At 34.3% G+C, this 17,745-nt stretch overlaps 1 protein-coding gene across 2 annotated transcripts in view; it reads right to left on the minus strand.

Annotated features, from left to right (window-relative positions):
- The window catches only part of LOC123547360 (gamma-aminobutyric acid receptor subunit beta-like), a 43,703-nt gene extending 33,573 nt beyond the window's left edge, over positions 1–10,130 (minus strand). For both annotated transcript variants that reach the window (XM_045334389.2, XM_045334391.2), the window contains exons 1-4: positions 10,038–10,130; positions 8,006–8,199; positions 5,615–5,769; positions 5,219–5,359 (exon numbers count right to left, since the gene is read on the minus strand). In XM_045334389.2, coding sequence (XP_045190324.2) covers positions 5,219–5,359; positions 5,615–5,769; positions 8,006–8,199; positions 10,038–10,096 — 549 coding nt within the window. In that variant the 5' untranslated portion in view covers positions 10,097–10,130. The remainder of the gene's footprint in view (positions 1–5,218; positions 5,360–5,614; positions 5,770–8,005; positions 8,200–10,037) is intronic.
- Positions 10,131–17,745: the final 7,615 nt, after the last annotated feature.

Here is a 17,745-nt window from a genome sequence, read left to right on the forward strand (position 1 = left end):
AGGATGCTAAAAAATGGATGTGCAATACCTCTACCTATCCTTCAGTGAAACGAAAAAGGACAAAACACAAGTAATATGGAGGAGTTATGGGCCATGACATGTACGATAAACATATGTTTTAAGACTGAAGAAAATGCATTGAATAGTTCAAAAATTTACATCAGCGTTTCAGTTCAATATAAACTTTGTCACACTAAAATGATATTGCAATTATAATGACCAATCACTTTTTAGATTAATGAAGGAGAAAAACAATTTATGCCAACTTTAAATTTCTCCTCTATTATTTTCACTCTTCCTTGAGGATTTAGAGTTATATTTACTTGAGGGTGTTAACAGTGGTTTAACCTTGGATGACATATCATTTATTTTGATGCTGTTTGCTGACGATATGGTTATCCTTGGTAAAACTCCATCTGATCTCCAACGAAGTTTAGATCTTTTAAATGTGTATTGTAAAAATTGGAATCTACAAGTCAATCCAGACAAAAGTAAGATTGTTGTATTTAGGAAGAGGGGTCCATTGAAATTAACCGAAAAATGGACGTATAATAATATGCCCTTAGAAACTGTCGATAACTTCAATTATTTGGGGACCGTATTTAATTACACTGGTACGTTTTTATTAAATCAAGAAACGCTAGCAGGGAAAGGATTAAAAGCTTTAAATGTTTTGTTAGCGAATACAAGTAAATTTTCCTTAAAACCTAAAACTCTATGTCAGTTATTTGACGCCTTTGTTGGCTCTACACTAAACTATGCATGCGAAGTCTGGGGTTTTGGTAAATCTAAAGAGATTGAACGAATACATCTTAAGTTTTGCAAACTATTGTTACATGTTAAAACATCATCTTGCAATATGGGTGTATATGGGGAACTGGGAAGGTATCCGCTATTTATTAATAGATATATACGCATAATTAAATATTGGTGCAAAATTATTCATTCTAAAAACATTTTTGTTAAGTATTTATATGAAGCAATGTTGGATGGTTGTAACAGAGGAGTTAAAAATTGGGCTAGTAATGTTAAGATGCTGTTAGATACCTATGGTTTTTCATATATTTGGAATAATCCATTATATTATAACTTGAAATCTTTCCACTTACAGTTTAAACAACGCATAATCGACGTTTTTGTTCAAAATTGGAATAATAGCCTTTCCAACAGTCGTTCTTTGTTTGCATATAGAACTTTTAAATGTGTTTTTGAGTTTGAAAAATATTTAGATCTATTACCTAATAAATATAGAATTGCTACGTCAAGATTGAGATTATCTTCCCATCAATTACGTATTGAATCTGGACGTTATGGTGCTGATAGAATAGACCGCAATTTACGTATTTGTAACTTTTGTCATACTGGTGATATTGAAGATGAATATCATTTTATAATAATTTGTCCTTTTTACAGAGATATCAGAAAGATGTATATCAAACCATATTTCTATGTAAGACCAAGTGTTTTGAAATTTACTGAACTTATGAGCACTACACAACATTCAGCGCTCTTGAAACTTGGAAAGTTTGTATATCATGCCTTCTTATTACGTCAGTCGAATGAACTAGCTGTTGCATAGTTTCTTAGTATTATGTACGATATTGTCTTTATATAATATTACAATAACCAATAAGGATACCTATACAATGATTATTTCACAAATATTGTCAATCATATATCTTGTTCCATGTTATGTTATTCCAATTCAAGAAATGCTTAATTACTTACATCAATATATAATTAAAAATTTTGAGTTTCAACCTCACGTATTGTTAGCTTCAGCATATTTTTGAAGGTTTACGATATTTATGATGTTCTATGTGTAAACTTGTCACTATAATTATGTTTATATGTTTTCCTGTATGTAACTAGAAACAGTATCTGTTTACGTTACAAATAATAAAATAAATTGAATTGGAAAAAAAAAAAAAAAAAAAAAAAAAAAAAAAAAAAAAAAAATTTAAACTTACAACTTTAAAAACGAAAATTATCAAACGTTTTACTGTGGTATTGCATGAAATTAAATTTTGTCACCATACAAATAAATAATTATAAATAATTAATGATTTTAATAATTCTGATAACTATGATCTCAAGTTTGATTTGTGAACATACTGTGCTATAAACTGAGACAAAACAGTACTGATACACTACAAGACACAGTATTTTGTAAATTATAACAGTGTAATGTTTACATATTCTCAAAGTTTCTGAATCACATTTACATGCACAGTTGGACAGGACTTGTTGCTCTCTACATATGCGTCCTACAATAACAGCAAATATGTAACAAAATTGATTCAGAAGGCTCTTCTATACTAAACTGTGCAAGCTGCAGACACTGATCTTGAACAATAGCTGAACGGTGACACTGAAGATTTCACAGGTATATATCTGAAGAAAGAAATGCATAATGTAGTAACTCTGTATTCGAGGTGTCTGCAGCTCTTTAATATTCAAAATATGTATATTTCTGAATAACAGGTAGAATAAAAGTGTTACTGGATTAATAAACCTTCAACATATCTTATGCATAAGACCCATTTTAGTAGAATATATCAAGAGGCCAATAGTGACCCTAAGTCACTCACTTGACCTTACTATTTGACCTAAAATATATGTATGACACACTATGTATTTTAGAATATTATGATGGCAGGCTATATTTTATTCTATATCTTAAATACTTTGAAAATAACACACCTTATACTTGACATTTCATAAGTTATATCTTACATTCACCTTTTTAAGCTTATAACAATAGAATTGTGTTTACCTTTTTAATTAATTTTAGGAGGAAAATGTAAGATATTTGGAAAGTTACATTCATAAGTCTGTAATTATCTGGTACTGTATAATTTCTTTTTGTAAGTATAAAGTTTATATATCATACTTGACTTTTGGTCTCATGTGAAACAAACTTTACACAAGCCTCTTGAAGTGATATATGCCAAATCAATAACTGAATTACATTGTAACTCTTTGAATATTGTAAACAATTACCTGAAGGTATAAATATCTGTGTTTAATTAAGTCATACAGATCAACATTGGCATTCTCATCATATGAATCCACAGAACATTTTACACTGAAATAAAGAAACAACTTTCTACAAATTTTGTACTTCCATTACTGAAATTTACAGACTTTACATTAAATTAGGACTCTAATCCATTGAAAACATGAAGTGACAGATATCAAGAAAACATTGCATTAAAGATATTTAAACAAAATGGTTATTGCTATACTGTGTTTAAAAGCTTTGAAACATGGTTAGTGGCCGACAATAGTAGTTCTTTTATCTCTGTATCATATGAAAGGCTAAGAGTTAAGGAGTCTGAATAGATATCTTTACCTAAGTCAAAATTTCTTGATTCAAAATGGTTGGCTGTACCATCCTTCATGAAACTTCATAAAATCTTTTTAACTACATTTACAATGTGTATCTGTAAAATGTTTATGGGAATGTAATTTTAATAACTGGCATTATATTTCCTTTGACAAGTTAAAGTTGTTAAAGAGTATCATTTGTACATCATTGTACCATCAGACCATCTTTCACTTCTGTCAACCTGACTAGACATGCTGGACACCCTGAAATATATAAATGATAAAATCTGTGAAAAGACTCATCATGCAAAAACCATAAGACCATCTTTATAAAATCACCTTAACCTAAAAAAAAATATTATTTCAAATTATTATTGTCCATAAAAGTACAATGTATCCCATCCATAATCATTACATGACTCCTTATGTAATTTACCAGTTCATAGTTTGGAATGGCTTCCAGTCTAAATCCAGAAGTTGGAAGAAAAACAAATTATGAAAGTTTATTTATGGTGTCATTTAAAAGAATGACCTGCCTGTTAATTGTCAACTGTTTGCTCTTTTTAATATTGATAGGCAATTGCATTTTATCAAATGCTGTCTAATATATATATCAACTGTCAATAGTTTACAAGTGTTAATTAGATGTCACTGAATTGTTTACTTGTTTCAACATCATAAAGAGAGATAAAACTACATGTAAATTGTAAAACATTGTATGAGATACCCTTACATCCTGTATAAATTGCCTTTAAAAAGAAAATACATAGAAGTATTATCCCACAGTTTTGACTGTCCCTGCTCTATCTAACTTTTCAAGCTTCTGCAGCCACTTTAATGTGTCATCTGTTCGCTTGTACTTCTGTCTGAAATGAGGTAATTATAATATTTCAATAACTTATAATTATAAATATATTATGTTATTCTTTTCCTACAATTTGCAACAGTTTATTTCGAAAATTCATTTTATCTCAATTACATTCTGTTCTGACTACAGCTAAAATACATAGAACAGACTATAAGATATTATAAGGTCAAAGGTCACCCTAAAAGGAAAAATCGGTAAACTTAGGCCCAGTTAATCACAGATGCTTTAAATAAGCTGTCATTTCACACAATAATTTGCTATAGGGTTATGTATCTACAAACAAAAAACAAGAAAAAACAAATTAATAGAAAGAACATTTTGGGCAATTTAAAAAGCGACAATGAAAGCGAAAGTAGAAAGTTTTAAAATATTTTCTTATCAACTTTTCTTTCATAATTTCCATTTAAAGCGGAACAGTTTACTTTCATACTATATTGAATAATCCATAAACATTATACTTACCGTTTAAATGCATGAAAAATCCTCATGGTACCCGTAAACTTATAATTTGTTGATAACCTCTCAGTTTTCGGCCGATTTCACGTGAAAATACGAAACCGGTGTTGACATAAATGTTCTACTTCCGGCGGTATTCGATTGTGTAAATCGACACTAGTACTATGTCTACTTTATACTTGTGTAACTGTTATGCCGATATACCGTAGTGTGCAGTTGTAGTATGTACAATTGCTGTTGGACTTATATTTGTTCAATTCACATATGATTATATCCTACAATGTATTCATTAAAAGCAGTATCGAAAACGCAAAAATTTCACTTCCTTTTATGTGTGAAAACGCAAAAATTAAACACGCAGAAATTTCTTTCACAATTTTTTGGACCAAAACGCAGAATATTTTGACCGCAGAAATAACCCGCTATACGGTATACAAGCGAAACAATCTGATTTTCAAAATGTACTGTCTGAAAAACATACTTTTGCTTGTCTTTGACATTAAACTTGTATAAAATCAATGAACTAGGTTGGATCTTTGGTTTTCCATTTATTTTCAGTCTTACCTTGTCTTTACTGCCAAACATGCTCTGCTGCAGTAAAGGTTCCTCCCATTTTGCTTGCACAAACAGTTCAGCTTCAAATTGCTGGTTAATTGTATCAATATCATTAATCTTCAGGAATGTACACTTCAGTTCTACTAAAACCTGCAACATGCACAAAACTTCAAAATTATGAAACTTTATCTAACATGGAAATAACTGGTTACATGTATGAAATTTGTAATCTAGGTTTCTGTTTGTATGTTCATTTTTCTATGCAGATCTCTAAACAAGTAGCCTGAGGTTAGACATGAATGCAGATATCATTCACCTGACAATTAACAACAAACACTTTGGATGGAACCAGTTGTGGATCTATGCTTGTAGACAGATAACTGTATGCAAAAGGCATTATCAAACCTTATCTGGTCTCTTTGCATCAGGAATGATAAAATCTGTATCATCTGGAAGTGGAGTTCTGTTGCTTGACCTGGATAAAGTATCCATAGTCTCCATGGCACATTGCATCACCTCAGTGTTCCTATCTATGGACTCCACAAGTCGACTGAATAAAGCTTTAAATGAAAGATAATAATATATTATAAAACTGAAATCTATTATTACTAATTCAGAAAATAACTTGGCCTCATAATTAGTGCTGTATAATCATTGTAATAAGAATGATAACAAGGTGATATAGGTATCTGTGTATTGTAATTTGTAGTATAGATACAGCGGTTTAACACTAACGGTGTCCCGCGGTCCCGAGGACACCAAAAAAGGGCAAAGGACTCCTAAACTCTCAAGCTGAGTGTTCCGTCGCGACTCTCATTTATTTCCAGTTGAAAAAAAAAACGTAAACAACAAGAAAATCATGCATAAAAACACGTGTATCATTTAATATTGATTTTTTCCAATAACTACGATTTGCCAAAGAAAGATTTGTTATTTATAGTAACAACAAAGGAAAGTAATTCTAAAAAGAATTCTAACTCCATAAAACAAGAGCTGTCAGAGGACAGCAACGCTCCACTATTCAACAGCCTTGTCGACTGAATGAATACGAAAGTCGAAAAAGGGGCATAATTTTGTAAAAAAGCAAAATAGAGTTATGGACCTGTGCAATGTAAGTCAGTTTATCACAGTGAATAAGTGTGTGAAGTTTCAATCCATTCCCACAAGTGGTTACTGAGATACCAGCTTACATACAAAACCTGAACCAAAAATTTCTAAGTCGAAAAAGGGGCATAATTTTGTAAAAAAGCAAAATAGAGTTATGGGACCTGTGCAGTGTAAGTCAGTTTATCACAGTGAATAAGTGTGTGAAGTTTCAATCCATTCCCACAAGTGGTTACTGAGATACCAGCTTACATACAAAACCTTAACCAAAAATTTCTAAGTCGAAAAAGGGGCATAATTTTGTAAAAAAGCAGAATAGAGTTATGGGACCTGTGCAATGTAAGTCAGTTTATCACAGTGAATAAGTGTGTGAAGTTTCAATCCATTCCCACATGTGGTTGCTGAGATACCAGCTTACATACAAAACTTAACCAAATCGGGACGCGGACGCGGACGCCGACGCGGACGCCGACGCATGGGCGAGTCCAATAGCTCTACTATTCTATGAATAGTCGAGCTAAAAATCCTTACCAGGTAGAGATAGGTCAAAATACATCTAAAAATAACATGCATGTTGTAGCACAGAAAAGTGGTCTCGATTTTTCCCTACGGCTAACAATGAAAAAGTAACAATATAAACTATTTATAGTAAAAACAAAGGGAAGTAATTCTAAAATAATATAACTTCACAAAAAGTGTCTGTGTCCTGTGGCAATACTGTTTCATTAAGGTAAAATTATCTTTGCCAAACAAAAATGCATGTCAAAGTTATGGCCTAAGATCTTATATGACCTTTGATCCTTTAATATGTGTTACATTGATCTTTAAGATAAGGAACTTGGGTCTGTCCAAGACATTCCTTGTCACTGAGGTTAACATTTATGCCAAATGAAAATAAGATTGTTCAAAAAATTAGTTTAAGTATGGAGCAGAAAATAGCAATTTTGTAGTAATACATCTTCTGCATAAGTAGGGTTGACATCAAAGAAAAATTACTCTAGATATCCAGCTGACACTTCAATTTGGGCAATTTTGTCCAATTCAACAAAATACTCTAGTTGTTGTGGACACTGTCAATTTTGGCAGTTCTGACCAATTCAAGTGCCATAGCTCTAAAGATACTGGTCCCAACTGACTGGGTATCAAACTTGGCTTAGATTTTATAGAGATACACTCTTTGTATAAGTTTGGTTCAGTTCTGATAAAATACCCTAGTTATTGCGCGGACACAGATTTTTTTCCGCCCACTGCCTAACCACCTGTAAAGGGTAAAAACGATGTATGTCCATTTTTTATCAAACGTACATGTAATAAGTGAATCATTTTTTCACATATGGACCTCCTCCAGTCCCCATCCCTATCTCCTTCCCCAGGGCTCGACCTATAAGGACTGCACTATTGCCCAGGGCAGGTAAAAGTGGAGTGCAGGCAGGCAAAAAATCATACTTAGATGCCTGAAAAAGTGAAAGATTCCAAGAAATATTTCTCAAAAAATCATGCAGTATGTTTACATTACAATATATGATCAAATCACCATGTTACGTTTGGGCAACCAAAAATTGGGTTTGGGCAAGTATGAGGCCCTATGGGCAAATGATCTACAGAGTTAAAGTCGAGCCTACTCCCCTGTAAGACTTTTCCCTTGCATTTTTCATTTTCTTATCTGCCCTGTAATCTTCAACTAATACTTACCATTTAACATACTGTCATCCTCTTTTCTTCTATTATTTGTCTCTTGTCTACTATGAGATTTCCTTGTCTCTTCAGAGTCCTCATGAGGGAATACATGTTCTCTGTTTCTCGTGGTCTTAGATGGACTCCACATTTTTGTGTCTAGGTCAGATCTTTCTGATATCCCAGTCTTGAAGTTTTTCAAATTCACAGTGCTGAAGGAGAAAAAAATATAAATACTGTCACAAAGTCTGTCTATAAAATGAAAATTGTGTCAATCAAACTTCTGACATATTACGAAATTAAATTGATGTCTCCATAGCAAGAAGTATTTCAGATACATGAATTATTTTATACATGCATCATTTTTTAAAACTCAGTACTAGTTAACAGTTAGCCCCATATTTTGAGGGGAAAAAAAACAACAATACCAAGTCATAGAAAGAAAGGGTTGTTTTAAATGAAAATTGAGCAACATATAAAACATGGATATAATTCTACAAAACAATTGTCAATTGCTGATATACTGGTACTGATGATAAACTCGGACAGAAAATGAGGTTTTTATACCTGTAACATTTCTTATTTCTGCAAATAGTTATCAATGGTTAGTATCAAAATAAAGCTTAACATTTGCTGAAAAATTGACATAATTTAGATTTATGAAGTGAGGCCCTGAAAGGAGCATGTAAAATGGGGACTGTACAAACATTGACTGATGATAAATTCGACCACTTTGTCATTAAAAAAATTTTCTTCATAGTATGATATAGACACTTTCCCAAAAAAGCTGCAACAGTCATTCCCAATCAAGTAATGAAAAGTGACCCAATGTTAGGCCCTCATGTGTTGACTGTGAGCATGCTCAAAAAACATCCTCTTCCTCGGTAATTTTGGATAAATACTAATGTAAGTCATTATTTATACAGAATATTTACCAAATGTGTTTTTGTTTACACCAGTTGGTGTTGTAAGTGGTTGCTATTAGATGGCATGTTCAATCATATAAATAACCGATTGCAATCGAATAATATGAAGGTGGTTGACTTTTTTATCTGTTCGAGTTTATCATCTGTCAGTACCAGTATACATTGAATTCTGGAAAAGGACTGCATAAATGGACCATTCTTTCATACTTTTCAGCCTCTTTAAAACTCACCATTTTCAAAGAACTTTTACATATCTTTATTTATGATGCATTTGCCAAAATGTCTAAGTGCCGAAATTTCACATAACTAGTTGGAACACAGTTTACAAATGGCATTCATTTTTAAAGGGGAACAACTTTTTGAGAATATTTTAAGTAACTGTAAATGATCTTGTTGTAAAATTGCACCCATTCAGATTCTAGAATTAACTAGTTAGGAGTAAGCTGAGTTATTCATACCTAACAAAACCAAACCAATCTGTCATGTAAATTATATTTCATCTTCTCTGTAGTCTAAATAATACCTGTAGGATACCTGTAGGATGATTCTGGGCTATGGTGGAAAGGTGTAAAACCCTTTTTAAGCCCCTCTTCTTATGGAATTGCTGCTGTACGGCTCAATTTGTTTCTTCACAGTTTATTCATTAAAATGGTGACAGATCTAATTATATTGTCATTATCACTGTAAAATCAATCTACAGCCCAGTGTTTTAGTGTCTTAATTTGTATGGAGTTTCTCCCTGCCAGTGCTTATCTAATCTTATTTTGAAGTCAATTACAGTTTTAGCATCTACAACATACTGTGGTAATTCATTCCATGGTTTGTTAACACAACGAGAAAACTGGTTCAGGCAAAATGAGACCTCGGGCAGACCGATTTTACATTTTGATATTTTACGTTGTCTACCTAGAGGCGGATATCGACAAGTCAAAATAGTATAACGATATTCAACTCTCGAGTACAATTATTTGGACTATCTTCTCTGTATCTGGCTAAAAATATGTAGAGTCACGAAAACAGATGCCATAGTGGCAAAGTGGCCCTGAATTATGTACCGCAAGTTCCAAAACAAGGATTTGTGTTTCTGTAAAAAGCTTAGTTGAGGATATACTTATTGACAGAACCTTTTCAAAATCTCATATATATAGCTATGCTCAGATGATTCAGAACCCGCATCGTACATCTTTCCGTTCTGCGTCGTCCATTTTGTAACTGCAGACGAATGATATCACGTGAAAATCACGTTACTTACTAAAGGGAGGTAACTTTTCATTATTTCCAAAGTATATTGTATTTCAGCTTCAGCAGGTATTCTAAAAACTATTATCCGTATGCTTTCAATAATCTAGTTAAAAAAGATAAAACTGCGTTGGTTCGGGGTATCTTTTGAACCCCCAAATCCATAAAATGCTTTTTCGTGAATTTCTGCAAAATTTTGCAAGATAAACTCCAATTCTAAAGAGGATTGACTGGGAGAGCTTGTCAGTCCACTCAGCTGCTCCACAGAGCCATATCCAGAACCAGCTTATTGACATTGTTAAGGAACACTGTCTAAGCCAGGTCGTTAATTTAACTACTCGTAACGATAGGATCTTAGATTTGCTTTTAACTAATAATCCTGGTCCTGTCATTAGAGTATTTTTAATCCCTTCCACCTATTGGTAAGGCGGATCACGATAAATTGTCTTTCTTGATTACGACATTAAGTCGAAAAGATCTTTGCAATCTCCTAGGAAAATCCATTTATATAAACGTGCAGATATGCCTAGTTTAAAGGATTATCTGGGTAAATTCAGAGACCAAGTACTGTCTCGCCCATCTTTGAACTCAGCAGAGGAGTTATGGAATGAATTCAAGACTGAGGGCTTGTCAGCAATTGATAAGTTTGTACCATCAAAAATGACCAGGACCCGGGTAGGATACCCATGGGTTGACAATAATATAAAAAGTCTGATCAGGAAACGTGATCGTCTCTTTAAGAAAGCTCGTAAGAGCAAGGACCCCCACATATACGACAAATTTAAGGAAATGAGATCCTATGTACAAAAGGTAACAAGGGATGCCCATTATAGATATGTTAATAACATTTTTGAGGAAGGGGTACCCTCCCTAGAAGGTGATAAATGTAACAATAAAAAATTCTGGTCATACGTTAATAACTTAAAAAGTGGCTTCAAAGGTATTACATGTCTTAGAGACAATGGTATCCTTAAAATAGACAATAAAGAAAAGGCTGATATTTTGAATAAACAATTTTATTCTGCCTTTACTGTCGAAGAAAACTTACAAATGCCCGATATGGGACCTAGCATGTACCCATCAATGTCAGACATACATGTTGAGAGTAATGGGGTCTTTAAATTATTAAACAAACTCAAACCACACAAAGCGTCAGGTCCAGAAAGTATTAATGCCCGTATACTTAAGGAGTGTTCTGGTGAACTTGCAGACATATTGTCTATCATCTTTAACCTTTCCCTGCGCTCAGGACAGACCTCTAATGACTGGCGTAATGCCTCAGTAGCTCCTATTTTTAAGAAGGGTGACAAGTATAACCCGATCAATTATAGACATGTTTCCGTTACATGTATTTCATGTAAAGTCCTTGGACACATAATTGTTAGTAACTTAATGAAACACGTTTCATTGTCTAACATTTTGTCAATTTTTCAACACGGTTTCCGAGAGAAAAGATCGTGTGAAACGCAACTAGTACAATTCATCTATGACTTGGCCTACAACCTGGATAATAGTAAAACCAAGAAACATGCCCAAACCGACATATTAATCATGGATTTGCCAAGGCCTTTGATAAGGTGCCTCATAAGAGACTACTGCACAAGTTAAATTTTTATGGTATACGGGGTTCCACCCTTAAATGGATTGAATCTTGGTTAAATAACAGGTCTCAGGTGGTAGTCCTTGATGGTGCAGAGTCTGACCCAGTCTCAGTAGTATCTGGTGTTCCCCAAGGCTCAGTTCTTGGACCAGTATTATTCCTCTTGTTTATTAATGACCTACCTGAGGGTATAATATCAACAGTTCGTCTTTTTGCTGATGACTGCGTGTTGTATCGTGATATCCATTCCTACTCAGATTGTCTGATCCTACAAGATGATTTGAATAAACTGCAACAGTGGGAACAAACTTGGTTAATGAAATTCAATGTGGCCAAATGCGAAGTTATGAGAATTTCTGGACATAAACAGGCCAACCTTATTAAACATAATTATTTGCTCCATGGTCAAGTCCTAAAGGCAGTTGACTCTGCTAAGTATCTTGGTGTAACTATCACCATTACTCTAGATTGGTCCAAACACATAGACAATGTGACTAGTAAGGCCACTAGAACACTGGGTTTCATACGTCGTAACCTCTCTTTTGCCCCACGGGGGACAAGAGTTTTGGCATACAAAACCTTGGTTAGACCCTGATTGAGTATGCATCCCCAGTATGGAATCCCTACACCCAACAGAATGTACAGAGGATTGAAAAGGTGCAACGCACTGCGACAAGATGGGCATGTAGTAGGTGGCGTAGGACCAGTCATGTGGGTGACATGTTGACAGAATTAGATTTGGATAGTCTAGAGCATAGAAGAGAGGTCACAAGTTTAACCTTTTTCTACAAAATTCATAACAATCTAGTCTGTATCGATAAGGATAGATATTTGACCCCTATTACAAACAGGTCACTTAGAACCAGACACAGTCATCCGTTCCAGTACTATAGACTTTCCCTACATACAGATTGCTTTAAGTATTCCTTTTTTCCAAGGTTAATACCGGTCTGGAATGGCCTGTCTGAGTCAACTGTCTCCATTAGTACAGTGGTACAGTGGACTCCTTCAAGAAGGCCATTATGACAATGTAAGGTAATATAACCTTGTACATAGTTTTAACAGGTTGTGTCGGCTACCCTTTTTAAAAACATATTATTTGGCTGTCAGAGCGATTTTGGCATCAAAATTACTTTCTTCTTTTTTTTTAAACTGTATTATATATGGGTAGTTGTTTGTTTTTATCGACTCTTCTGACTGTACAAATTGCCATCCGCATGACGTTATGATCAATAATGATCGAAGTCATTAAAGGAAGAAAGAAAGAAGTTTTCGAATTCAAAGATATCTTTAAAAATATGTGTAAAGGAAATTTTCAGAAACGCTTTTCAGTGTTTCCCACCCAACTAGAGGTGTACTGGTCAGGAACCCAGGCAATCCTTGCGTGTATCAGTGCTTTACACTGGGCACGTTAAAGAACCAGGCTGTCTATTCGCAACGAGCTAGGCTAAGTTAGCCGGACAAGCCTATATCTGATTTCTGATCTCTCTGTTATGGGGGCTTTAATTTGTCTCACTCTGTCCCTCTGGTCAGATCGCTCTGTGTCTGTACTAGTAGAGAATGAATTATGCGCCCTGTGTGTCTGCATTTGAACTATGTAAAGCGCTTTTGAACGTGAAATTGATCATGAAAAGGGCGCTATATAAATCTGGTATAATAATAATAATAAAGAACGTGTATTTTGACCTGCGTTATCAAAAACTTTGAATTTAGTTGAAATCACTTTAACATATTTTTAATGATAAATTCAAAACTAATCCAGATATTTTGAAAATTTAAAAGGTTCCTGCCAAACTGTTACCAATATTGGAGTTCGTTCTTTAATACGATTACCAGTATTCACGAATGGAACTGCCTTGTATATTCACAGTGAAATCAAGCAAAATGCTTGTTATAGCAAAATATTAGTAATTTCATGAATTTATAGATCTATACTATAAATTAAGTGTAGTGGTTCCGCTATTCATATGTTGATACTGCTTACACTTTCCCGATCCTGACCAACTTTATGATCCTATAGCTTTTGGTAATTTTTTCTCTCCCTTTTTTTACATTTCTTCTCGTACAACATTATTTAAAAGCTTTTAAAATTTCCTTTTCGTACATTACTAAAGCTATTTACGTTCGTGTCTCTGCCCCGGGGGAGCGGCGGGCATACACGGGACTTTAGACAGAAGACCATTCCCGACAGGCGGGAATTTGACAAACATTTGATGTACCAACCAGGCTCTAGGGTGGGATTTAGACAAAAAAGGTTGTCTCTGGGGTGGGGATTTAGACAACAAAATTTTTGAAATGTCAAATTCCCCTGGGTCAGCCCCCCCCCCCCCCCCCCCCAGGTGCATCACGTACATATTAAAGATTCTACAACATTTGTATGGACTAACAACGGGTATATAGCAAGCATATTCAGATTTCAAAAATAACATACAAAACAATATTTGCAAAAATAAACACAGATTAGCCTAAATACGGGCAATAAAAACCCTAATTATAAGTCTTACCTTGACGTCACACATTTAATTCCAGACTTTCAGAACACTCAGAACCTTTCCAATGACACTCAGTGGATAATTATGAAATACGACATAAAATATTATCTAGAGGTTTTGCTGTGAATAGTGGAAAGTCAGTTGGTCCGGCATAGTATGGTCAGTCACTTTTTATTTGTTTAACATGCACTGTTTATTAAATGATTGATGTAGGCAAGTGATAATCGGTGCTTGATCTCTGTGTACATTACCTTCTTACCTTGTTGCTGTCGATCTTAATTAATAGCACATCTTAAAGTTACGTACTTACTAAAAATACACCAAGTAGAAGCAAGCTTATGAACAGCCGAAAGCAAATTTGTTTCAGTTGGCTACAAGCTGGCTTGTCTCTCTTAGCTTTAATACTTTACATTGGCTTATAAATCTGCCGCCTGTACATGATACCGTATAGCATAGGCTAACACTGTTGCGTTCTGGATTCAGATCTATGCGGATGTCTGAGAAAATTTACTTGCCCATTTTTTCCGAGAAAATTTACTTGCCAATTTTTTGTTGTTGATTTCTGGTTACATGATCACTTAATCGTCGTTATTGTCTTCGTGGTAGTGTAGAAATGGAGTACGGACAAAAGCACTTCAAGGGCACACTGTGTGGTACTGTGGCTTTGTTTCTGTTCTCTATACTACTTCTATGGTGCCTTTTCCCAACGAGGTGGAGGAACTGACATACAGTAGGGGAAAGTTCCCGTTCGGGAAATCAGTTTATGGTTTTCCCCTACTTCCTGTGTGGGAAACTTGTTACTAGAAGAAATTTTTTCATTTTTCGACTTGTTTTCATCAAAATTACCAGTGCACAAGAGTATACACGGTATCATTAAATGAAATATGCCAATTCAAACTGGCAAAAAGGTTTTTTCACTTGACTGCCGTTCACATTGTCCAATCCAATGATCTGTACCAATATTTCAATATTAACGGCCGTTGTCTTTTCCTAAATCATCTAGGCGTACAAACTTCAAAAGTAAATATCTTTGCAGATAAAGCGAATTGGAAGCTGTGGTTTCGGATAATTACAGAGAAATGATTGAACTTTATCATGGAATATTTCAAATATTTCAGGTTTGCGAATAAAAAGAATATTTGCGGCCGATTCATCAAATGACTCATTTTGTCGCAAATTTGCACACTTTTTCTGCAATTCCTCGCTGAATAATATCCTGTTTACGCCATGATTTTGTCGGTAGAGTGATTTTCAAACAGGGAATCAATCTGTATAATTCTTTCTGCTATTAAAGATATTGCGGCAAAATGTAAACTTTGAATCTGGCCAATACTCACTCAAATAGTACTGTCGTCGGCAGATCAACGGTATTCACTAGACTCGGTTGAACGCACGGTGGGGAAACCACGTGACTAAATCGGATAACGTGCACGCAAAAGTGCTAAAAATAAGCCCGCTTCAGGTATGTTTTTTCACTATAACTTTTTTGATACGGAATTGTTTTAAACGAGATAACGTGCATAAACCCCGCAATAAAAAGTTCTTTCAGAGGATATATGTAACTTGATGAAACCCCCTCCCGTTTTTACGTAATCCTTGCCCAACCGATTCGAAAGATGCAAAATATTTTGGTAACGAACACGTCTGTTCACAAGTTACGCATCTAGGACATATTCTGCAGAGAATTTTCGCTGTAATGTAGGTTTAGAATAAAGCTTGTCATTGTCCAAAGTCCTGTACCAATTTTTTAACATGACTATTCATGAATATTGAAGATATAGTAAGACAAAGGGTGCGGTAACGTACACGTTGCGGTTTTCAGGAGGTAACGTACACGTCATTTTTCCCCAGAGGGTAACGTACACGTCAAAGACTATTTATCACGCATGTAGAACATCTTTGTTTTTAAATGACTGAATTGTAAACATTTTGATATTGTTAAAAAAGATGCAGATGCTGGGAATAGGCTGTTTTTCTTTCGATAGGCTATTATATACAGAAATGCTACAGTGAAAATGAGCAGCAGTTGGAATTTTATGTTTTTCTTTCGATAGGCTATTATATACAGAAATGCTACAGTGAAAATGTGCAGCAGTTGGAATTTTATGGTCTAAACGTGTATGTTATTTTGACAAGTAGACATTGTTAACAGTTTCCATTTTAAATGTCAACTTGTTTTCTTTCCAAATATCAAAAGTCGATTAGGTTTCTGGGAATAAACCATATAGTTTTGTCTGTCAGCGGTGTTTAATCAAATCCATGTGTTCAAATCTTTTTGATGACCCGTTGAACTGTAAACATTTTTTGGTATTGTTAAAAGATGCTGGAATTAGTATAAATTCCGACCGATAACTCGAACGAATAACATGTTTGATAACCATGATCTTCTTCATTAAAACATTTCAATACAGAAAATCTTTTTGTATAATATGACAGCATGCACTTTATTTGTATCATTGACAACATTTTTCAGTTCAGTTATGCATGGGACCATAACAATCCACCAATAATATAAATACGTTGTCGTTTAAACTATCGTGCGGGAGTAATATGTTATTCTTTCTGGAGGTTAGTGACATATCATTTTGCTGGTCAGCTAGATATTCATTTAGACCTCCTTACTGAAACAACATACCAGTATTGACCTAAATTTAGCATATCTAAAGACTATAGCCATTCCATGATTGATTAAGTTATAAATGCTGACATATTCTGATAATATAGATCTATAAATGCGTCAATTACATTCAAAGCTTTAAAATAACAGACTCGGTTAAGTCACAAAATCAAATATCTTATATGTTTTGATAATGATTTCATTTTTTTCCTAATTTATTGTACATGTATAAACATTAAAGAGATTATAATTAACTATTAAACTAAACTAAGCTATATTGGATTGCGATTTTATAAAAATGTGAGTATTTTTAAACAAGTACAGATAACTTAGACAGTTTTTGTGTCGCCTGCTACAAAGTAGCTGCGACATATAGGTATCACTTTTCCGTCGTCTATCTGTCTGTCCGTCTGCCGACTGATAGGCGTCCGTCACGCTTCTTGTCCGGAGCATAACTCAAGAAGTATTAATGGTGCTAATTTGTTACTTCACACAATGATAGAACACAATGGGAGGATGTGCAGTATCGAAGAACCATAACTCTAGGTAGTCCCATTTTTCAGTTATAAAAATCCATACAATAATTTAATACAGTTGAGTACTGATTTCATAAATATCAAATGGATAATTTGACCTGTCGAGGAAACACAAAGTTACCTTCTTCGCAAGGCCACTCATATCAACCACGCATGTGTACAGTATTTTAACATTATAGTACCAGATCATCATTGGCATAAGTATTCATGTATCTTTAAGCCTTTGATGCTATGTTGGAACTTTTTAAAAGTGTTTAATGTTATGGAATACAGTACATGGGCGTACCCTAATATTAGGAGCCTGGCCAAAGTTGTTGTGAAATGCTGACGGACTGGAAAGCCCGCCAT

The sequence above is a fragment of the Mercenaria mercenaria genome, chromosome 9, assembly GCF_021730395.1.
Source record: "Mercenaria mercenaria strain notata chromosome 9, MADL_Memer_1, whole genome shotgun sequence".
NCBI lineage: Eukaryota > Metazoa > Mollusca > Bivalvia > Venerida > Veneridae > Mercenaria > Mercenaria mercenaria.